The 22339-nt window shown below is 40.4% G+C and overlaps 1 protein-coding gene across 4 annotated transcripts in view; it reads left to right on the top strand.

Moving 5' to 3' along the window:
- KIF2A (kinesin family member 2A) overlaps positions 1–20229 on the top strand; it is a 121811-nt gene extending 101582 nt beyond the window's left edge. For 2 of the 4 annotated variants that reach the window (XM_089688045.1, XM_089688044.1), the window contains exons 17-21: positions 1079–1192; positions 2558–2708; positions 4052–4153; positions 7460–7595; positions 9811–20229. In XM_089688045.1, the coding sequence (XP_089544171.1) occupies positions 1079–1192; positions 2558–2708; positions 4052–4153; positions 7460–7595; positions 9811–9896 (589 nt within the window). In that variant the 3' untranslated portion in view covers positions 9897–20229. The remainder of the gene's footprint in view (positions 1–1078; positions 1193–2557; positions 2709–4051; positions 4154–7459; positions 7596–9810) is intronic. The other 2 variants (XM_089688047.1, XM_089688046.1) reach the window with 1 other exon arrangement.
- Positions 20230–22339: the final 2110 nt, after the last annotated feature.

Raw genomic sequence — 22339 nt, 5'->3', positions numbered from 1 at the left:
CCTGAGAATTTCTCTTAGGTTATGCTGTAGACTCTTTTGAGACAATCTGTGTCTTTTTTTTTTTTCGCACCCAGAGACATAAGTACTTTCCTCCTCACTAAGTGGAGAATCTAGCTCTACTACATACAGCCTATTTTACGCCTTACTTCTAGAACACATCTCCCTGGCTTATAACCCTCAGACTCAGTAGAGGACATACGTTACTTTCCCTCTTTCTCCTTATTGCTTGCTAAAAAAAAGTTGGATCCATAAGGAGTGGGTACGGTTGTATGGATACACTGGGGGCAGTCCGATCAAAACTTTTACCAGTGTCCAATCACCTGAGAGTAGCGTAATATAACCCCGTGGTCTAAGAATACCTGCGTCTTATACTGTACTCCAAGATATTAAATTTACATATATGCCAAAATTCTTATTTCTTTACATTTTAAAGAACTTCAGTCTTTGTTACAGAAGACATTTGCATAGTCTATCACAATCATTTATGGTAGTTGAAGCTTGTTTTACATATTGTACACTAGAGGTGAGCTTACAAGTATACAATATTTAATTTTTCCTGTTGATGTATTGACTTGGGTTGGCGATTTTATTATAGAGTATATATTGGTTGAATTGGATGGGCTTGATTATTTTTTTTCTCTTCAACTTGACTGACAGTATTACCATGTTCTGCTATTTGCATGTTGTTGTTTTTTTTAACTAAACTATGAATTAGAGGGGAACTAATCAGTTTATTTGATTTGCTAGTGAATTGCAGCTCTTTGATGCTTCTGATTTGCTGAATTCATCCTCTTCCTGATCTCTAGTGAGTTTTGGTTCTCAAGAATTTGATAATTGCCATTTATGAGCTAGTTGAGTCTCTGCCAATCAGCATGAAAATATTCAGAAGCGTTGTAGAGTTGTGATTCGCCAGGCAAGCAGCCAATGACAAATCAGTTTTCTCATCCCTAATTCTGATGTTACATGTTCTGGTAGTGTGAATGATCTTTCTGCCTAATTGTGTGAATGGACAGTGATGAAATGTATTGTGTCCTTCTCAACCTTTCCTCCATCTTTCTGCCGTGTCTCGGGCCTGCAGAGTAAAGGAATTTGGGATTAGTCCGTCGGATATTCCATTCTCTCAGGGTAGCGGAAGTCGCTCTGATCTCTCTCCTTCGTATGAGTATGACGACTTCTCTCCTACGCTCACCAGGTCTAACCTGCCTTCTACTTTTCAGATATTGTCATCACTCATGTGTATTATTACTGTGGCCTCAGCCATCTCCTCCTTTGTTTCTCTAATTCATGCTCTTCATTTTCAATATGTTTTGCATGCTTATATGATTTTCCATTTTAATTTGGTAGCATGAATTTATTTTCAGTTGTTTGTTTTCAGCTCTTATCTTGTAGAGATCTCCTTGTTTACTTCAGTTCCTTTACATTTATATAATTCCTTAGTAGTCAGTTCTGCGGTGCTTCTTGGTTGGACTGCAGCCTTTTGCCTGGGTGGGTCAGGAACGCAATTCATTTCTGCAAGAACAGAGATTTTATTAATGAGAATGGGTGTCCATTTTTGAGCTATTAAACTCTGTAAACAGGTTGTTTCAACCTAGCGGTTAGTGAGAGTCTGAGGAAACCTCCAGAGTGGAGATGAGAGCTCCACCTTGTAGCTGATATAAAGATATAAAATATGCCATGGCTAAGTTTTTAATCATTGTTTAATTTTTAGTCTTGATCTTAAGAAAATGTATATAAAACCATTATAAATTCCATTTAAAGCATATGCCACACTATATTTTCAGACATCCCGTGTGAAAATATAGTTGACGGTTTCTATCATTTTCAAGCTGTCTTAACTTCGTGGGATTTTTCCAGGGTTGGTGGCATAAGGCCTCATTTACACGGCCATTACTAGCCTCACATTGCCCAGATCTGCATATTTCTGTAGTGGGTATGGCAGGGTGTTTCTGATTAGCTGTGGAGAGGAAGCCTGTACAAATCAATGACTTGCTGACATTTCCCAAGGAATGATTACATGTAGCTACTGGCAGGTGAGCGGTCCTCTTTGCATCCAGTGCTGCATATCTGTCCCTAATTGCTGGAAATCTCTCCGTGTATGTTTACATATGGATAGTTGTAGAGTTTCTCAGTTAGTCATTGATTTGTACAGGCTGTAGCTATTCAGAAACACTTGGCCGTAGCTGTTGCAAAAATACGGTGATCTGGGTGGTGTACAGCCAGTAACAGACGTGTGAACATGTCCTTAGTGTAGTGATGGCAGATGGCTTTGGCCTGGCTTTCTACCATGGTCAGACAGGATTTGCAGAATTGTTCTAATCAATAAGTACAGTACAGGGACTTTCATCTGAAAGGTAAATATAGCTGGAATTCATAGAATACATTATAAAATGTGGTTTCCAGTAAACCAAAGTTTAGGCTTGGATGAGAAATTGCTGATCATTTTACAAGGAGATCTATACAAGGGGCATTTTACACTCAGAATATTTGATTTAATCATATATTTATTTCTCACTGCCTCTTCTAGTAGATTGTTCTGACAAACCTTCTGCTGTTTCAGAGTGAAAGAGCTGACTGTTGATCCAAATTCTGCTGGGGAGCTGCGCCCCATGTTACATCACGCCCCGAATCAGCTGGATGACCTGGAGTCACTGTGGGGAGTAGGCAGCTCGCCTCAGAGGGATGACCTCAAACTTCTTTGTGAACAAAACGTGGGTGGATTCCTTTACTACACCAGCTGTTGTGCTTCATGTCATTGCTGAACACTGCACAGAGATCTATATGTATTTCATGTGTCTTTTTTTTTATTTATTCTTTATTTTTTATATAAATTTGGTGCTTTTATGTCAGGTTAATATAAATAGATTTGTTTAAATGTATCTAGTTTAAAGAGAAATCTCACACTCTATTACTTTTTTTTTGTGGAAGTATCCTCTGTAAACATAAGTATCCACAAATCTGGCAATGATCTGCTGCTGCACACCAGATCCTATAGCACCATCTACCCTTCATTACTCACCCGGAGCCAGCTGTCTCTTGCAGCGGGCTCCCTGATGATGTGCCGCCATGTTCATGCTCATCCAGCCACTGTGTGGAAGCCAATACCCCTGTGGATATGAGACTTGAACATACCATGAGGCAATAAAAGCAGGGTACTTGTCCTCACTGAGGCGAGAATGGAGTGTGAAGGGAGAAAAAGTAAATTTAAAAAAAAAAAAGTTGTATTTTAGACTGCAATGGAAAGAAAGGTTACAATAGTGCAAGTTTTTTTGTTTTTTGAGGTTCCATGGTAAAGCAAGCCTGAAAATGGCAGCCTTTGCAAAGGCCAGGGGAATGTCTTGTGCTCCACCGTGTTTTTCAGCTTCCTTTTCCAATGTCCTTGAAGACACCCAGCTACAAATGATGACAAAATAAGCACACACTGGGATGTATTCCTTTAGATCCCAGAGAGGTCTTTTGTTTTAGCTTTCTGTGCAGCACATTGTTAGCTGGTAATCAACGGAGAGCTGCTGGTTAATGTTTGGATATGAGAAGGTCCCAAAGGTAGGTGGAGGGGATGTTCCCTGTCAGTGTACGAAGCATTGTCCAACTGCTTTTGTGCTTGCACAGTTCAGAAATGTGGACACCAAACATCTGGCCCTTTTAAACTTGGAAAGGAATTTTAAGGGTGTTACTACACAGAAGAATGTATTTTTGTGAATTACAAATTGTTCAAGATATTTTCCAATATAAAAAACATAATTGCCTACACACACACACACACACACACACTAAAATACGCCTGTAACTGCTCAAACAATGTCCTTTGAGCATGGTGCCTGTGTCAGTTTTAACAGAATGAGTCTACTGTGAGCTTCAGGATCACCATTCTACGCCAATTACTTTTCAGAAAGATTTAATCCATAAGAAATATTCTTATGGATTATATCCTTCACAACAGTTATCCATTATTTGTGTTTACTCTCTAGAACATATGCAATTGCTGTCCATGTCTTTTTTGCTCAATATGATGTGACGGCTCTATGCAATTCTAATGTTTTGTTCACACTTTCAGGAAGAAGAGGTGTCCCCGCAGCTCTTCACGTTTCATGAAGCTGTGTCACAGATGGTGGAGATGGAAGAGCAGGTAGTAGAAGATCACAGAGCGGTGTTTCAGGTATGAAGTGTTATATCTGCTGGAATGTGATCATGCTGTAAACTCATTCTATCTTATCCTTTGTTGTATTACCTTCTCGTTTAGCTAGCACTTGATGCTGTGAAGTTATTTTATTAGACAGTGTGCTCTCGTGTTGTAGCCAAATGTCATTTTTCTATGAAGTTTGTGTAAAGGGCACTCTTGGGTGTCATTCCACCTGAAGGTATATTGCTAGTTCGTTTTTTTTATGGAAGGAAAAAAAAAAAAACTGCATATATTTTCTCTTTACTGGTCTGTGTACTGGACTGTGTAGCTCAGCATAATTTGGTGCATTGACCTTCTGTATTATCCTATTGACCTCCGGAAGATTTACTCCCTTCTTGACCGGGCAATTTTTTGTGGTACGGCACTGAAATTTAAAACTTTTTTCCCACAAATAGAGCTTCCTTTTTGGTGGTATTTGATCACCACTGGGTTGATTTTTTTGCGCTATAAACAAAAAAAGGCAGACAAAAAAAAAATATTTTTTTTTACTTTTTGCTATAGAACCTATCTAATAAATAAAATGTAATAACATTTCTTTTATAAATTTAGGTCATTGTGTAGTCTGCTACATATTTTTGGTATAGAAAAAAAATCCCAATAAGTGTGTATTGAATAATTTGCGCAACAGTTATAGCATCTATAAACGATGGGATATATACTGGAATTTTTTTTTTTTTTTTTATATACTAGTAATGGTGGTAATAAGCGACTTATAGTGGGACTGCAATATTGCGGCAGACAATCTGACACTAACGGATATTTTGTGGGAACCAGTGACACTTCTACAGTGATCAGTGTTAAAAATATACACTGTACTAATGACACTGGTTAGGAGGGGTTAAACCTTAAGTGTGATCAAAGGGTTAACTGTGTCTAACCAGTGTGTTAGTGTTTACTTTTATTTTTAAGGTTTTTTTTTTTACTAAGGGAAGTGCTGAATTTTATTCTCTGCTTTGCAGTGAAACAAAATCCAGCACATCCCCGCTGACAGGGCAGAGCTCTGCATTGTTTACATATGCAGAGCTCTGTCCAGTATATCTCCTTGCTGATCGGCGGGTGGCGGCGGTCATTCATTGGCCGGCACCCATTGATCGTCTTCAGTCAAAGCGGAAAATTGGTACCCTATAGCAGTTTTACTGCTGGTCGGCAAGTAGATATAGAATGACCATCATAGCACATCCTAACTCACCAGCTAAATGTGATGCCTGTTCTGAACTCTGCACATCAATGTATGATCAGCAGCATGAACAGTATTGTCATCAAAATTGTTAGTGCTGTTCAGGGGTGGACTGACAACTCATGGGGCCCCCGGGCAATAGGGGATCATGGGGCCCCTGTGTCCTTGCCCAAACTCAAAAAAGCCTATGCAAAAGGTACCAGGGGCATCTCATGGGGCCCCCTACTGACTCTGGGCCCTCGGGCAGTGCCCGAGTTTCCAAATGGTCAGTCCGCCTCTGGTGCTGTTTGACACTAGTGCAACCTTGCTTGCATTTTAGGGGAGACAGTCTTTAAAATTGAACTTTGATGCTGATTTATATATACCTATTAAGCGTCCATTCTATTATGTGACTTATGCAGCTTTATTACCTGCCTCCCGCCCACCGTATAAGGAAATGACAGATGGGTGGGAGCTCTCTTGTTCTGGGAGGACATCCTCCCACTCTAGCTGTGCATGCCCGCCGCAGTGATCGGTGGTGTGCTGTGTCCCTAGGACACAGCGGATCACCGAATGCAATAAAGAGCTGAAGATGTAGACTCTACATGTGATCAGTTGTGATTGGACACTGCTGATCACATGGTAAACCGGAAATGCTGGTTATCGCCAGTCCTCTCCTCACACCGACAGCACTTGAGTGGAGGGCCGGTAAGCGGAATTCCTCAGAGGGGACATCTACACTGATGATCAGGGCACATAGTGTTTTGCTTTTATGCCACAAAGTTCAATTTTGGTCTCATCTGACCAGAGCACCTTTTTCCACATGTTTGCCGTGTCCCCCACATGGATTCTCGTAAACTGCAAATGGGACTTCTTATGGCTTTCTTCTTGCCACTCTTCCATAGAGTCCAGATTTGTGGCGTGCACGACTAATAGTTGTCCTGTGGACAGATTCTCCCACCCAAGCTGTGGATCTCTGCAGCTCCTCAAGAGTTACCATGGACCTCTTTGCTGCTTCTTTGATTAATGCTCTCCTTACCCAGCCTGTCAGTTTAGGTGGACAGCCAAGTTTTGCTGTTGTGCCATACTCTTTCCATTTTCGGATGAATAAATGAACAGTGCTCTGTGTGATGTTCAAAGCTTGGGATATTTTTTTATAACCTAACCCTGCTTTAAACTTCTCCACAATTTTATCCCTGACCTGGCTGGTGTGTTCCTTGGCCTTTATGCTGCTGTTTGTTCACTAATGTTCTATAACAAACCTCTGAGGGCTTCACAGAACAGATGTATTTATACTGAGATTAAATTACACACAGGTGGACTCTATTTACTACTTAGGTGACTTCTGAAGGCAATTGGTTCCACTAGATTTTAGTTAGGGGTGTCCGAATAAAGGGGGCTGAATACAAATGCACGCCACACTTTTCAGGTATTTATTTGTAAAAAATTTTGAAAACAATTTATAATTTTTCTTCCGCTTCACAATTATGAGCCACTTTGTGTTGGTCTATCACATAAAATCCCAATAAATGACATTTACATTTTTGGTTGTAGCATAACAAAATGTGGAAAATTTCAAGGGGTATGAATACTTTTTCAAAGCGCTGTATCAGTCAATGCTGCCTATCAGTGCCCATCGTTGCCACCTATCAGTGCCGCCTGCCCGTAATTGATTCTGTTCAGTGCCCTTCAGTACCCATCAGTGCAGCCTCATCAGCACACACCAGTGAAGTAGAAAAATGACTTATTTATTTTATAACAGAAACTTTTTTTCTCCTTCAAAATTGTCTTTTTGAGTTCGTTATGCACGAAATAAAAAACCCAGTGGTGATTAAATATCACCAAAAATACTCTGTCTCAAAAAAAAAGATAAAAATTAGTTTTTTTGGTTTGGGTACAGTGTTGCATGACCATGCAATTGTCATTCAAAGTGTGACAGTTCTGAAAGCTGAAAATTGACCTGGGCAGGAAGGGACTGAAGTGGCTGGTAGGCAAGTGGTTAAACTACATTTTGAAGTTGCCTCTGGGAAGCAATTTGTATACTGAAGTCAAGTTTTCTTTTCTTCTCATGGTCCTGGGCCCTCAGAAAAATCCATTTAGATTTAGAAGTTTTTTTGTTTTAACAGGAGTCCATCCGGTGGCTGGAAGATGAGAAGGTTCTGTTAGAGATGACAGAGGAGGTAGATTATGATGTGGATTCATACGCTACACAGCTGGAAGCAATCCTTGAGCAAAAGATTGACATTCTGACTGAGTTAAGAGGTATGTACACAGTGGTGATAGGGGCTGATTGCAGCAAAATAGCCACAAAAATATTGTTTATGAAGTGATACTTTATAATTAAATGGAACTTCAGGCAGGCAACTAAATATACAGTTAAAATAGATATTCTTTACCCCACAAAATGCAACAAACCACTGTTGCGGTCAGAAGCATGCCAGGGGCAGATTACACGTGAGGCACCAAAAATGGTGGTAATAAATATTGCCTGTGTGTGTATGCAAAATTTGCCTCTGTACACCAAAAACAAGTTGGTCTTAATTGGCTCCACTTTCACAAGATACAAACTGCTTATACTTTTTGAATTTTAGAGCAGGTGTGTTGTGTGGTGTTGTGCATCACAGCAGAGAAGTAGAACAAATTAGAACTACCTAAATTTGGTGCATGGGTCGCTGTCAAAATCAAAACTGTTGCAGACATTTTTTTTGAATTGGGCACAACACATTTATAAAAGCAAATAAGTGGTGCAGCAGTTTTATTGAATTCCCCCCATGAATCTTTTCTTCTACACTGGTAGTCTCCAAACTGTGGCCCAAGGGCCGGATGTGACCCTTTGCTAGCCTTTATCCTGCCCTTACGGCCCTATTCCTAACACTGACACCAAAAGTGGGGCATAATTCACCAACTGACACCAGCAATGGGACACTATTCTTCTCACTAATATCAATGATGGGGCCCTATTCCATCCACCAACATCAATGATGGGCCAATATTCCTTCCAGTGATAGCAATGATGGGGCACTATGCAACTAAACACCACACCTGAGACCTTGTTTACTCTCACTAATGTTGGCCCTGAGACTTTCTACCCCAGATGGCCACAATCCGGCCCCCCTAAAGGCTGAAGGATAGTAAACTGGCCCTTTGTTTGGAAAGTTTGGAGACCTTTGCTCTACTCTAAAGAAAAACAATACAGAGGCAGGCTATAGAGTGAATGAACACTATGATAGATAGTCACAGGCATCATGTGACAGAGAGCCTGTTCTCCTGGCTCCTGATCATTAGTATGAGACAAGGAGCTGTCAATAACAGCTCAGTCTCAGTGCTTGGAGTGTGAGATTGAGCACACTTTTTGTATACCTATTGATCAGGTCAGCAGCTATGGCATTGTGCACAGTGTTGGAAAACTGGAACTAAAACGCATGTGCTGTATAAAAGTTAGGCCTCGAGGTGGAAAAGACTGAATGTGTACTACAGAAGGATTTCCTAAAAATGCCTTCAATTACAGTAAAATTCATGCTGCTTATAACATTTAGGGGTCTGTTTGTTACAAAAAAACAACAACAAAAACAAATTGCTGTGCAAATATCTCAAACATTTGCACGTTGATTTACTAAAGGCAAATGGGATGTTCATTTTGCAAGGGAATTTGCTCCAGAGAATGGTGAATGTGTTAAAATTTTTCTTTGCAAGGCATACCCAATCACATGCAAATGCAATGCTCTTTTGCTAGCACATAATTGGATGATGGAAACCAGCAGAGCTTCACCTCCAGTCACTAAGCTGTAGAGCAGTGGCCTCCAAACTGTGGCCCTTTGCTAGCCTTTATCCGGCCTTTGGGGCACTATTCACCCACTAACAGTGGGGCATACTTTCTGCCACTGACACCAATGATGGGGTATTATTCCTCCCACTAATACCAAAGGTACATAGAAACATAGAAAAGTGATGGCAGAAAGACAGAGTGGTTCATTAAGACTGTCCGTTTGTTTGTTTTGTTTTTTAACTTTTGTCTTGGTATAGATCTCTGCTTATCCCAAAAATGTTTGAAGCTATTTACTGTTGACTGGCTCACTACCTCTGCTGGAAGGTTATTACAAGCATCAACTACTCTTTCAGTAAAATAGTACTTTCAGGGATTTGGTTTTGAACTTTCCTCCAGTTAGTTTAAGGTCATGTCCCCGGGGCATTATTGTTTCCACTAATACCAATGATGGGGCACTATTCCTTCTCCACCAACCCTGAGGCCAGGTTTATTCTCACTTATGCCAGTCCTAGGACTTTTTCTACTCCTACTACTGGCCAAAATCCAGCCCCCCTAAGGTCTGAAGGATAGGAAACTGGCCCTTTGAATAGCTGGAGACCCCAGGTCTATAGAGAACTACTTTGCAAAGTTACAGCCTATTTTCCCTTCGTTTATCAACCCTTTTAATCCACATGCTGCTTGCTAATGCTGTTTGTTTTTCTCCTTTTAAAGATAAAGTGAAGTCATTCCGAGCTGCTTTACAAGAAGAGGAGCAGGCCAGCAAACAAATAAACCCCAAGAGGCCCCGAGCCCTTTAAATAAAGGTTTTAATGAAGGATCACCTTAAGAACTTTCTACTGTAAAATAACCTTCTTCTCAAACTGTGGCCGTATGAACCCAATTACTTGAAACATTAAGTACACTTTTATACTGTCAGTGGAAATGTCCTCCTCTGTCACTTGAATGGATTCCTGTTTTGGGCTGACCACTACACTGACGTCTAGGCAAGCGTCAATCCCAGACAGCACAAACCTATGAATTAGGGGCTGCAAGGCACTTTGTCCAGATTCCTTCATTTATTCATGTTTTAGTTCTCAATGTTTGTCTGTTTTTGTTCTGTTTGTTTTTTTTTGTTTTTTAATTTTTTTTAAATAAATATGTTTAATACTGTGTACTAAAGGGTATACACCATTTTTTTTGTTTTGTTTTCATTATGAGATTTCATCATGCTGCAGAAAGGGACTGTGTGGTTTTAAGCTATTTGCATGCCTGCATTTCATCCGTGATTGTACAGATAGCGATATTACATGGATTAGCTGTGCACACCTCCTGCGTGCCTTTTATCAAGGCGATACTGACTTGTTTTTTCTTTTATTTTTTTTTGTTTTTTTTTCCAGTATGCACAGCCTTAACTTAATAATAAAACTATTCCTTGTTCCTCTATGTAAAATAATTTATAACATCTGTGTTGTTTTCAGTTTTAGGATGTGCCATATGAGCATACACAGATGACCCTGTATAAAAGCAGTAGGGAACATGTGGCTCTATTAAAGTACCAGGCAGTAAATATGTAGCACAAATTTTGGAGGTCTACGGAGGTGTACAATCTGCTGGCAGGAGTATGCAGTCCAGGGTTTTGGGTCTTCAGCATATAATGTTGATGTGAAAAAAGTTATTTTGGGAACTAGAACATTTTACGACTGTAGATACTGGCTCTAGAAAGGAAAATGTATCCTCTGGTTCATTTACCACTCATTGGAGGGTAACGGAGTATTCACAATATTTAGAAGGGTCTGCTTAAAGCCCAATTCTAGCCTTGCTTCAGTAGCTCCTCTTTGTTTTATTCAGTCCTGGGTGCAAAATAGCATGGCACATACATGCCCTCCACTGCTCCTCCATTCTGTGTGCCTCCAAACCTCTCTGCATGTTAATGACCACTTAGAGATCCTGTCACTAGCTTCAAAAATTGCAGGTTAAAGCACTGAAAAAAGTAAAGTAATTTAAATACTTGCTTTGGATTTCCTTTCCATTCAAAATTTATATTTGCAATGTGTCTCTAAAGTGGCTAGTGTGACAACTTCAGAAGAATTGTTTCCTTAGCACAGTCTCCTCCCTTCTTGCATTTCATAGCCCTCTTCTCTTTTGGGACTTTCTGTGCTGGCCCAGCTCCCCCTCCCCTTACCTCCCTACGTAGCCTCTTATGTAGCACCTTGGAAGGAGTGACAACAAACAGTGTAGAGTATCATTTGAGTGACCGCATTGAATCTGCTGACATGACATGCAAGCTGGCAGTGCCCAGCAGCAATCTCAGAGATTTTGTGTGCCTACACAAGGGAGGGTTGTGCAGGTAAATGACCGGCCCACATGTTAAATGTGCATATATTCTTATGGGAAGATTGTTGTTGAAATGAATGGTGTGGTGACAGGGACTCTATCTTTCAGGCTGTACCTGCCTAGTCAGGTCATTAAGAACATACCCCCTGGTGTACAGGGGGGTGTCATCAATATGCTTTGCTTACAAGTAATGTGTGTAAGGGAGGCAAGGGGTATCACTCAGAGGGACCATGCTTTGCTATGCCCATACACTACTTTTCCCTGCTCAGTCACTGGCAGCTATAATGTCAATGGTGATAGACAGTCTCAGAGTGACAGCGCTGTAACATGTGGGAGCTATTTCAGCCCCCACCCCCACCGACCTGCAATACACAAGTAAATGCTACAGGGAGCTGGGTCACGTAATGGTCATAACTTAATTATTGTACAGGTATTCATACATTAAATAGCAATAATTTAAACTGAAAAACTAAACGGGCCGGAGGGAACTAGACTGACTGATTGATAAGTTTGGATCTTGGAATTCTACTTTAAAGAGGTAGTAAATTCCGCTTGTACTTATAGGTAAGTCTATAATAAGGCTTACCTGTAGGTACTGTGAACTTCTAAGCATGCGCCATGTAGGAGATATCCACAGTTGTAGCAGCGGGCAACATCAGTGGAGCATACATACTGCACTGATTGTGCGGTCAATTTGGAACACTGTCGTGATCGGGGAGGGACGGGGCGTTCCATATATATATATATATATATATATATAAGTTTACTACTGCTTTGACCACTTTCCGTCCGGCCCATGTATATAAACGGCCAGACGGGAGCAGTGCAGGGGCGGGTGGCTGTCTATAAACGGCCTCCCCGCTCCCTGGGAGCGCGCAGCACCACGATCCGATGCCTGCTGTGTCCTCTGGACACAGTGGAACACCGATCGTTGTATGGGACCTCTGTGTGAGGTCCCGATCTTGTGTTCACTGATTGGCCAATCAGTGATCACATGAGTCGTAAGCAAGATGTCACTTCTGACATTGCTTACTATGTGTGAAATGTGTGAATGATTACAGAGGTCACATGGTACAAGGCTATTCACAACAGCCTTGTATCATGTGACAAGCTGTGACCAATCACAGCTCACACAGTATCTCTCAATGGCTGCAAGAATGCAGCCAGAGAGGAGAAATGATTGCTTTTAAACCCATAAAGGCTGTAAAAGCAATCAGTGTAAAAAAAAAAAAAATCTTCATCACCCTCCACAGGTAGTACAGTGTCACTATGGTGACACTGTACTACTAGGGTGGCAGTATATAAAAATAAAAAAAAAATATAATCAAATTTTAATGTTTAAAAAAAGATTTTTACAAACTAATTTGTTTTTTGTTTTTTTACTAAAAGATAACTGAATAAATTTTGGCCAAGATTTATGAAGAAATAATATTTGCAAAATTTTATAAGAAACACTTTTTTTCAAAATTTTTGGACTTTTTCACTACTATAGCAAAAAAAATAAAAATCCCAGTGAATAAATACCACCAAAATAAAGTTTTATCTGTCTCAAAAAAAAATGCTAAAAAATTCATTTGGGTACAGTGTTGCATGATCGTGCAATTGTCATTCAAAGTGTGATAGCACTGAAAGCTGAAAATTGTCCTGGACTGGAAGGGGGTGAAAGTGTCTGGACTTGAAGTGGTTAAGACTTGGCTCCATACATCCAAGTGCAAGGCCTGGTAATGATGGCATTTTGTTACATTGTGTTTTATCTTAATATTACTAGAGTTGAGCAGCATTGGGCTCCAGTGCTCACAAGAAGACGTCTCCGCTAGTCTGACATTATCACAGGAAATGATGCCACCTTCTCCCAAGGGTTACTGGACCTAGGAGCTGTAGCTGTATTAAGATGTGTCTTCAGGGCACTATTAAGTGTAAAATGTCTTCAACTGGTCACACGTGTTGCAGCCTGATTGTACAATCTAGTTAAGATTTACCAACAGGTGAGAGCCCACCTAAATAATGTATTCGATTTATTGGTGGGAGTTCACTACTTAGATGTTAGTAAGCTTTGATCAGATCTAAGCAAAGTGTTGAAGTATGGCCATCCTCAGACTTTGTAGAACAAGAACAGTGCTTTCAGTTTATAACTAATTAGGTAGATATTTGTGTTACATAGTTGTTGGCAAGTCTTAGATCAAATCAAATCTGATTGTGTGGCCAGCTGTCTGCAACATTGAATCTTCAGAAATTCAAGTCCTGTGTGTCTGTCAACACCACTTGGCTTCAATAAAAACCTAATTAAAAATCGACTGAGCCAGGTGTAAAATTATCAAGCAAACAGTGTCTGTGGCCTATGAGATGCAGTCATTTTTATGGTACTGAGGTCGCCACTGGTGTTATGGCTGTCTTGAATACAATAGCTGATGAGGGATTTCTCCATCCACACTTTTTAGCACGAATGTAGGAATTTTTTTAAATTGAGGCATGTATGGGTAGCCTTAAGCCATAACTTCACACAACATAGATTTCAGTAAAGATGTTTGTATAATATTCTTTAGATTTACCAACAGTTATGTAGTACAAGAGCAGAGCCTTACTAACAATAAAATGTATATGCATTGTTAAGACCTTTATTGCATGTGGCGATAAATCTGAAAGAGGTTGTGATGTAAGATGTGTGGCCAGGATTATGCTATATTGCTGTGCAACCAAGAACTGCTAATGCAAACTTGCAGTGGATTATGGACTTTATCAATTGACAGCTGAGGCATTTGTACTTTGCTTTGTGGGTGCCTCTGTTTACCCCTGTTGGCAAACCAGGCAGCCATAATTATTACCTTTACTCTGTCCATGGAAATCTTTGGCCTGAGGTTTGTGATTTGGGGCACAGTGATGTAGTGTGGATGTTAATTGGACGATGAAATGTTTTCACTCCATCATAAGGACAAAATTAACTCTGCAGCACACCACTGACAGCTTAAGTGAATAACATTGATCATCTCATTACAATGGTTTCTGAAAGTGGGTTAGGCACCAAGTAAACATGTTTTCCCTGAAGATGTGTTGAAACTGAAAAAAATGGGCATCGTCATTTGTTGTGTATGGGGCTGCAGACTTGTCAGAGTTCCCATGCTGACCCGTGTCCATAACCAAAAGTGCCTACAATGGGCATGTGAGCATCAGAAATGGACCATAGAGCAATGGAAGAAGGTGGCCTGGTCTAATGAATCATGTTTTCCTTTACATTGTGTGGATGGCTGGGTGCATGTGCATCGCTTACCTGGGGAAGAGATGGTACCAGGATGCAATATAGGAAGAAGGCAAGCTAGCGGAGGCAGTGCGATGCTTTGGGGAATGTTTTTTGTTGGGAAGCCTAGGGTCCTGCCATTCATATGGTTACTTCACATGTACCACCTACCTAATCATTGTGTCTGACAAGTATACCCTTCATGGAAATGGTTTTCCCTGATGGCAGTGGCCTCTTTCAGCAGGATAATGCGCCCTGCCACACTGAAAAAATGTTTCAAGAATGGTTTGAGGAACACCTCAACGAGTTTGAGGTGTTGACTTAAAATCCAAGTTTTCCAGACCTCAATCTAATTGCATGGATTAGACTTGTTTTTCCAGTTCATCCCACAGATGCTCAATTTACAGGACTTGAAGAATCTTCTACTTACAGCTTGGTGCCAGATACCACCGCATGACTTTAGAGGTCTGGTGGAGTCCACACCTCGATGGGTCAAGGCTGTTTTGTTGCCAAAATGGGGACCTGCTCAATATTAGGTGGGTGGTCATAAATTTATGGCTGATTGCTATAAATCTGTGTTTCTCAACCTTTTTTTTCAGTCAAGGCACCTTTTAAAATGTTGCACAATCTTTAGGCACCCTTTAAAATTTTGCACAATCTCGAGGCACCCATTACAAAGTGTAAAAACTAAACTAATAGTTTTACAGAATGCAGCAACATCTGCACATGTAAGACACCCAACATTAGAGGTGATTTATTCTTCCAAAGCAAATACATGTTTGCACACTGGTTCTGACTAGTATTCCATTGTTTCTCTTCTCCCTCAGTTTCTCTCCCTCATTCATCTAATGTGACCCCTTTGTTGACAGAGAGGGGCAGGGAGGGGAAAAGGATGCTGTGCAGTTGCCCAATGTCCTCATCACCTGATGACATCATTGGTGGTTAGGATGCCGTCGTCTAGAAAGTTGTAATAGTGCACAATGAAAACCTGTGACTTTGTGTAACTAAAAGGCAGGCTTGATCCACCTGCTGGCTTGTATTTTTTGGCAATTTTTAGGCAAGGCATCCCTAAAGAAACCTGAAGGCACCCTGTTTGATAGGAAATGAGCCATGAAAATGTATAATATTTACAGCAGCCTTTTTCAAACACCGCAAGCTTCAAAATTTTAAAATCTAATGGGAGCTGAGTGGTAAACCTGTTTTACCACTAAACCACAAAGAAGATAAAATTCCAGTACTGTTCTCTAGCCAATGTAAGGCGATGTCTTGCTTGTAGATCCAAGCTATTAAAGAAATTGTGCATTCAAGAGTCCTAACATGCACAGAGGCGTACTTTGGATATCAAGGCACTGGGGAGGTCAGTGGTGGTAAATGTGGACTTTAGCAAACATGGAGTGGGTGGCATGTTTACATATCCTAAAGGAAAATGTTCATTCTGTAAATGGCTGTATGAGAAGTTTGAGATTGAAGCTGCCATTTTCTGACTCCCGGGCTGTGTGTATTTTCCAGGACAAGCAATGTTATTAATCTACCAACTATTTAGGCAATTACTTCAAAGGAAGAAAAAAATCCCAGTGTGACAACTTTAAGGGAATCTATGACCCGTTTTAGAGTTTCTTAGAAACATATGTTAATGTGATCAATTTAATGCAAATTATCTTTTGGATGGCTTTTTGTGTTTATTTGTATACTGTAAATATCTGTGTGCCTGCAGGCAGCCATATTTGTTGATTAGACCCCCAGGCTCTAGAAGCATTGCAGAAGGACTGTTACTGCTTCTCTCTGTGGAAGTCTGAAGGCCAGTCTGATCTGTTAATTAGGTTCATAGAGTTTGCTGCTATCAGTCAGAAGTGTGTAGCTGAGTTAAGGGCTTTGCTTTGTTCATGTGTTCACTTGAAACATCAAATCATGACGGTGGAGGTCTGTTTTTTAAATTCTCTCCACAAGATTGGTAGTTTAAAGTGAACACAAGTTCACACAACTGCGCTTTGCTTTGCTTAAAGAGAATGTATAAGCAATTTTTTAATATTTGGATACAGTAGGGAAGGGTTAACCCTCATGTGTTTGTGTGTGTTTGTTTTTATAGTACCATTAGAGAAATTTCTCTTTTCTTCCTAATCCAGAGATGCAGTTTGAGAAATTCCCAGAGTAAGGAACACTGGCTTTGAGGATATTTGTAATGAACATTTTGAGATTGTAGTGGATGGGATAAAATGTGATTAATGGTATACTTAACAAAGTTAGAATATTTGTGGGGCAGGTCTATGCTTTACTATTCATATTCAGGGAAAGTGTGAATTTTGCCATATTCTCTGTTCAGTTGGGGCAGGCAGAGGAAGTGCTCAACATTCAAGAATCTGCTAGAAGGGAAAGTTTTTAAGTGTTAACATTTTTAAATCTTTTCTTTGCCCCTATGAATGTGTTGTTGCTTATTTTTGTTTTACTGATTTTGTATCAATGCCCTGTTAAAGACTCAGGCTACTAACAATGCACTTTACCACTGTCCTCTTTCTGGAAAAGAGGTTTATCCCAGTTTCAATGCTGCAAAGGCTCTCGAAAACCAAACTTGGTGTAAAGCATTTCCATTTGCTCCATGTTTGGAAGGATGACAGGGTCTGAGTACTGCCAGCATTGAGACCTCTACCTCCTTTCTCCTGGTGTGTTCTCTTTAAATGTTTTTGAAGAATTAAACAGAGGCTAAAACCACTCCCTAAATTTCTTCAGGAACAAATGCAGAATCACACAGGGCCAGATTAAAAGCCTGATTCTTAGGGTAGGTGTGCTGCCATTGTTTTTTACATCTAGTTGGAACAGTCTAGAACTTCTATACAAGACATACAGATGCTTCTGGGGTGTTTTGGAAGTGATCGGTAGATCTGCAAGGAAGAGAATTGCAAATGATCTTTCCTCCTATACTGTTGTGATTTATAGTTGTCAGTTCATTAGTTTTCTACTTGGGCTTGACTTCACTGGTGGCAAACAGTATGGTTTCTGGCATTTTGTTCTGCCCTGTAATACTCAATAACCGTGACAAAGTGTTGAAAGGCACAGCACTCACAGAAGGAGCAACATAGAGCACCTTCCAACTTCCCAACCCAAGTGTGGTGAACACATGTTCAAAACAATGTTTGCAAATGGCTGAATGGGAGGTGTTTTATAAGCATTTCAAGTGTTGAATATGTTTCCCCAGTAGAGATAAGTCCTTAAAGAGCTTTGTGACCTCTGAAGACTGCTAGGGAATGGTGCATGACCCTACTAGAACTGAGAAACCTATGTCAGTGCCTCTCCTAATAACCAGCCCACCCATCATCTCAGCCTCCCTGGCTCTCCTGGTGGAAGGTAATAGTGTTTAAATCACTGAGCTGCACCTTTAGTAAGTGGAAACGATTATCTTTCCTGGATAGCCTCTTTAGCAATGTCTTACATTCTTTTTTAAGAGCCTTAATATATGACTGTTAACTATCTATTGTAAATAAGTGTTACATATAGGTACAAGGCTTTATAGTGCCCTTTTTCACAAGACCTAGACAAAGCAGCTAAGACTTTATTCTAGCAAAACCGTGACAGCATGCCTTGAATATTCACATGATAAATTGCTATCCTCCATCGAGAGTGTGTATAGAAGACAGTATAGGGAGCAAGAAGCACTTTACCCTAGGTTCACATGTATGCGGATTTCAATGTGTTTTCTACTTTGCACAAACGCACTACAGTGTATTTAACATGGTTTCCTATGGGTCTAGTTCACATCTGTGCAGTTTGAGCCAGAGTGTTTTTTTTTGGAAAGGGTCAGGGTATTTTATTTTTCCCCCGCAGCAGATTGCTTTTTTGCGCGTATTAGACTTCAATGGACCTGCACCAAAAATATAATTGTTGCCTTTTTGATGCGTTTTTTTTCCCGTAATAGAAAAGTGACAGTTCTGTTCATGAGTCTATTCACTCTCTGGCACTTAAGTAGCATCAATGTTGCATCAAAGTAGTGCAGGAAGCTTTGTGTCCAAAGTCACATTTAAGGGTTAAAGGCTACCCTTAACCGTAATGTGATTTTGGACACACAGGGGTCCCTGCACTACTTTGATGCGACATCAATGCTACTTGAGTGCCAGAGCATGTAAAGTTGCATCAAACAGAACTGAACTGTTATACTTTCCCATTAGCCCAAACCCCGCAAAATGTGGCAAAAGCATATTTTAAAAAACACAATGTGCTCGAAAAAAATGCATCGAACGCAACCTGCATAGATGTGAACCCAGACATATATGGGAGCCATGGTTTTCAGCATGGTCAAGATAATGTAAGCTGATATCTCTTTATATGATATAGATGTGGGCTTTTGGGAAGTGGCAAACCTCTCATCCTGCCATGTTTTCAGACCAGCAAAAGGGGTTTCCACTTGGAATCCTGAAAGGACACCTGTCACAAGAGAAATGCAAAGGCTATCATTGCTGCCTGTCTAGTTAAATTATTTTCCTGGCCGTCTGACACCAATACCAAGTATATGTACACAGATACTGAATGTTGTGCTCTTTCTACTCTGAATTATTCTTGATTTTCACCCACAACTCCTCAGTTCTATTAATGTGCAAGGGCTACTTAATGAATGACTGTATTCTATCTTGTACATTCTGCCATACACTACAAATTAGGGCACCAAATTGGGGTCTGGTGCCCCATCTATATATTCCACCATGTAGCCAGTGAAGTCAGAATTCTGGCAAGATGATTAGCATGACAACCGACAACTAACATTGTCAGGAGCTTTCTGTATTTCTTTCCCGACAAATTTCCTTTGTGTGCAGCTGCTATTCTGTTCCTTGTGCTGCAGGTTATCACTGGGTCAGTGAAGTTTAACCTATGTAGATTTACTGCAAGTTACATCATTATCCTGGAGTCTGAAAATGAGAAGCTTCCATCTAAGATTTCTCACACAGGTATTTGGGTTACTGAAGCACTCTTTTGCTGAGGTTTAAATGGGTTTTGATTAAAAAAAAAAAAAAAAGGTCAGTTAAAAGAGCTACAGCTTTTATTTATTATGTTTGCTGAATAGGAACTGATTACCTGATGGAAGCAGAATCTCACTGGTGTTAGGGTGCAAGTGAAGGACTTTTCTGCCAAGTCTTTGATATATGGATTGCAAAGAATGCTGGTAGTTTTGATGAGCTGCATGTAACCTGCTCTTCCTGTAAAAAAAATAAAGCATCTGAAATTTCCATCATTCTCTCTTAAAATGCACATTTTAAATGCTGGTTGTATAATTAACATTTTTTTATTGATTTCTTTTTATATGTATAAAGAAGATAACATACAGAGCTATTAATGAAGTGTTGCAGCAGAGACTGCAGTGACAGAATGATGGCTCTTTATTTCCTGTTCTCTGCCATGTTTTCTTTCCTGAGCCCTGAAAGACTTCTTTATAATGTATGCTGTTAGAGAGTATGTTCCTGTGTACATTTCATAATACCAGATTCCTTACCAATGACTATTGAAATATGTAAAGAATACAATCACTGCCTTATGTTCCAAATGTTAACTTATGCTTTTAGCAAAAAAAGTTAACAATAAACAGAACTATGTTGGCAATTGTGCATTATAGGGTTCTGTGGTTACTGCTGCTGTAAACCATTTCTCATCGGAGCATTTGTTGTGTGCATGTTAGCTGTGTGAACATCCATTGACAGAAACATACTTAAGGTGCATCTAACAAACATCAACCTGCCATCTTTCAAAACAGATTAAAGTTTTTATCTCAATTGTACAGTACAGGACATAGGCTGGATCTACATCGACCCTGGGTTATAGGCTGCTACCTTCAGGTACTTGGACACTGGCACAGCTTTGCGTTGGCAACAGTTCAGAATATTTTCTCTACTGAAAGCTTGGAAAGAAAATTGCTCATAGTGATGACACTTTCCTTGTACAGGAGCAGGACTTTTTCTTTTTTTTTTAAACTGGTATCTGCATCCGGATCTAGCTCTACAACAGCACACAACACAACAAGTGCCCCAGCTGACCAAGGAGGATTTTTCTGCAACTCTATCAGACTTTTTTTTGGGCAACTAAATGCCTTAATACGGCCATCAATGACTAGAGCGCAAAAGTGCCAAGTTACTTCTCCACCCCTGCCATTTGTGCCAAAGTTGGAAAGTGAAATACCTTTTCTAGAGGATGGGGGGGGGAAAGAAGACCCATAGGCAGTGTTAGAAGAAGTCATGGAAGATGTTTCGCACCCTCATAACATCAGATTTTTTATTTTTAACAGATTTAAACCTGATATTTTGGCAATATAGTACTGCTCTGTTGTGCACAAAAGCATCAGCATCTTCACAATCAATTATCTTCCATCTTCACCATGTCCTCTTGGTACTAAGAGACCTGCTAAGTCTAGAAAGATATTCCCCATTCATGGAGAGAGAGAATGGGCAATTTATGACAATAAGGTTAACCCTGAAAAAAGGTTTATTGCTGAACTCTCTCCACTGGAAAAATTTCACAAAAAGTGGTCCGTTTCAATAGTAGATGCTGCTGTCTCAGACTCCAACAAACATCTTACTGCACCCATACAATATATTAATTCATTTAAAGATTCTGCTAACAGAAACTGTTAGACACTTTTAAAGGCTCTCTAAGTGTGCAGGCCCAGCTCTGCAACTGGCAATTGGTGCAATTTTTGTTTGCCAGACCACAGCAAATTGAATGAAGGCTATGAACCTGCTGGATCCTGTCTTCTGGGATCAAACCTTGGTGGATCACTTGCAGACACTGCCCTCTCTTGCATTTTTGTGTTGATGCCCTAGAACGAGGGTGTAAAACTGATGGCCCTCCAGCTGTTGTGAAACTACAAGTCCCATCATGCCTCTGTCTTTGGGAGTCATGCTTGTAACTGTCAATCTTGCAATTCCTCATGGGACTTGTAGTTTGGCAACAGCTAGAGGGCCGCCAGTTTGACACCCGTGCCCTAAAACATGGGTGTTCAACCTGTGGCCCTCCAGCTGTTGTGGAACTACAAGTCCCAGCATGTCTCTGCCTTTGGGAGTCATGCTTATAACTGTCAATCTTGCAATGCCTCATAAGACTTGTAGTTCCGCAACAGCTGGAATTGTTGGCCACAGGTTGAGCACCCATGCCCTAGAACAAGTTATAACATTTCCAGGATGGCTCTAATTTCTGTCCATATGTGCAGAATGTCTCTTCACACATCTGCCCTGTTAAGAAGGATGTCTGTTGGGTGAGGCACTTGACAAATTTATCAAAGATGTCACAGGAGGAAAATTTTTTTTTTATCGTGACTGAAGGTTCCTAAACTTCCTGAAAAAGGATTGCCCCATCACTCTCCTTAAGCTTCATCTTCAAAGCCAAAACTCAATGCTTCCTTTCAGGGCAAGACTTGGAACACAAACCCTTCTTCACACCTCCCTCCTGTTACAGTTAGACTTTCTTTCTATGGGTCACAGATGTCCCAGGCTTGTAGATTCAGTTGGTCCAAGAATCTTATCTACATATTCCCATTTACCCACTACATCAGGGCCTTCTTTGCTTGGCAGTAAGAGACAAACAATTCCAATATGTCGTTCTGCCATTTGGCTTATTCGCTGCACCCAGAGTATTCACAACGCGTGCTTGTACCTCTTTAAGCCCTAAGTACTCAGAGCATTCAGGTAACGGTACCTTCTTCAGAAGATCACATCTCCCCTTCAA

Source organism: Staurois parvus, unplaced genomic scaffold (genome assembly GCF_062004578.1).
Source record: "Staurois parvus isolate SC_StPar_1 unplaced genomic scaffold, SC_StPar_1.0 ptg000445l, whole genome shotgun sequence".
In the NCBI taxonomy this organism is placed as follows: domain Eukaryota; kingdom Metazoa; phylum Chordata; class Amphibia; order Anura; family Ranidae; genus Staurois; species Staurois parvus.
Note: the sequence above shows the minus strand (reverse complement) of the source record. Positions and strands in the feature narration are given on the sequence as shown.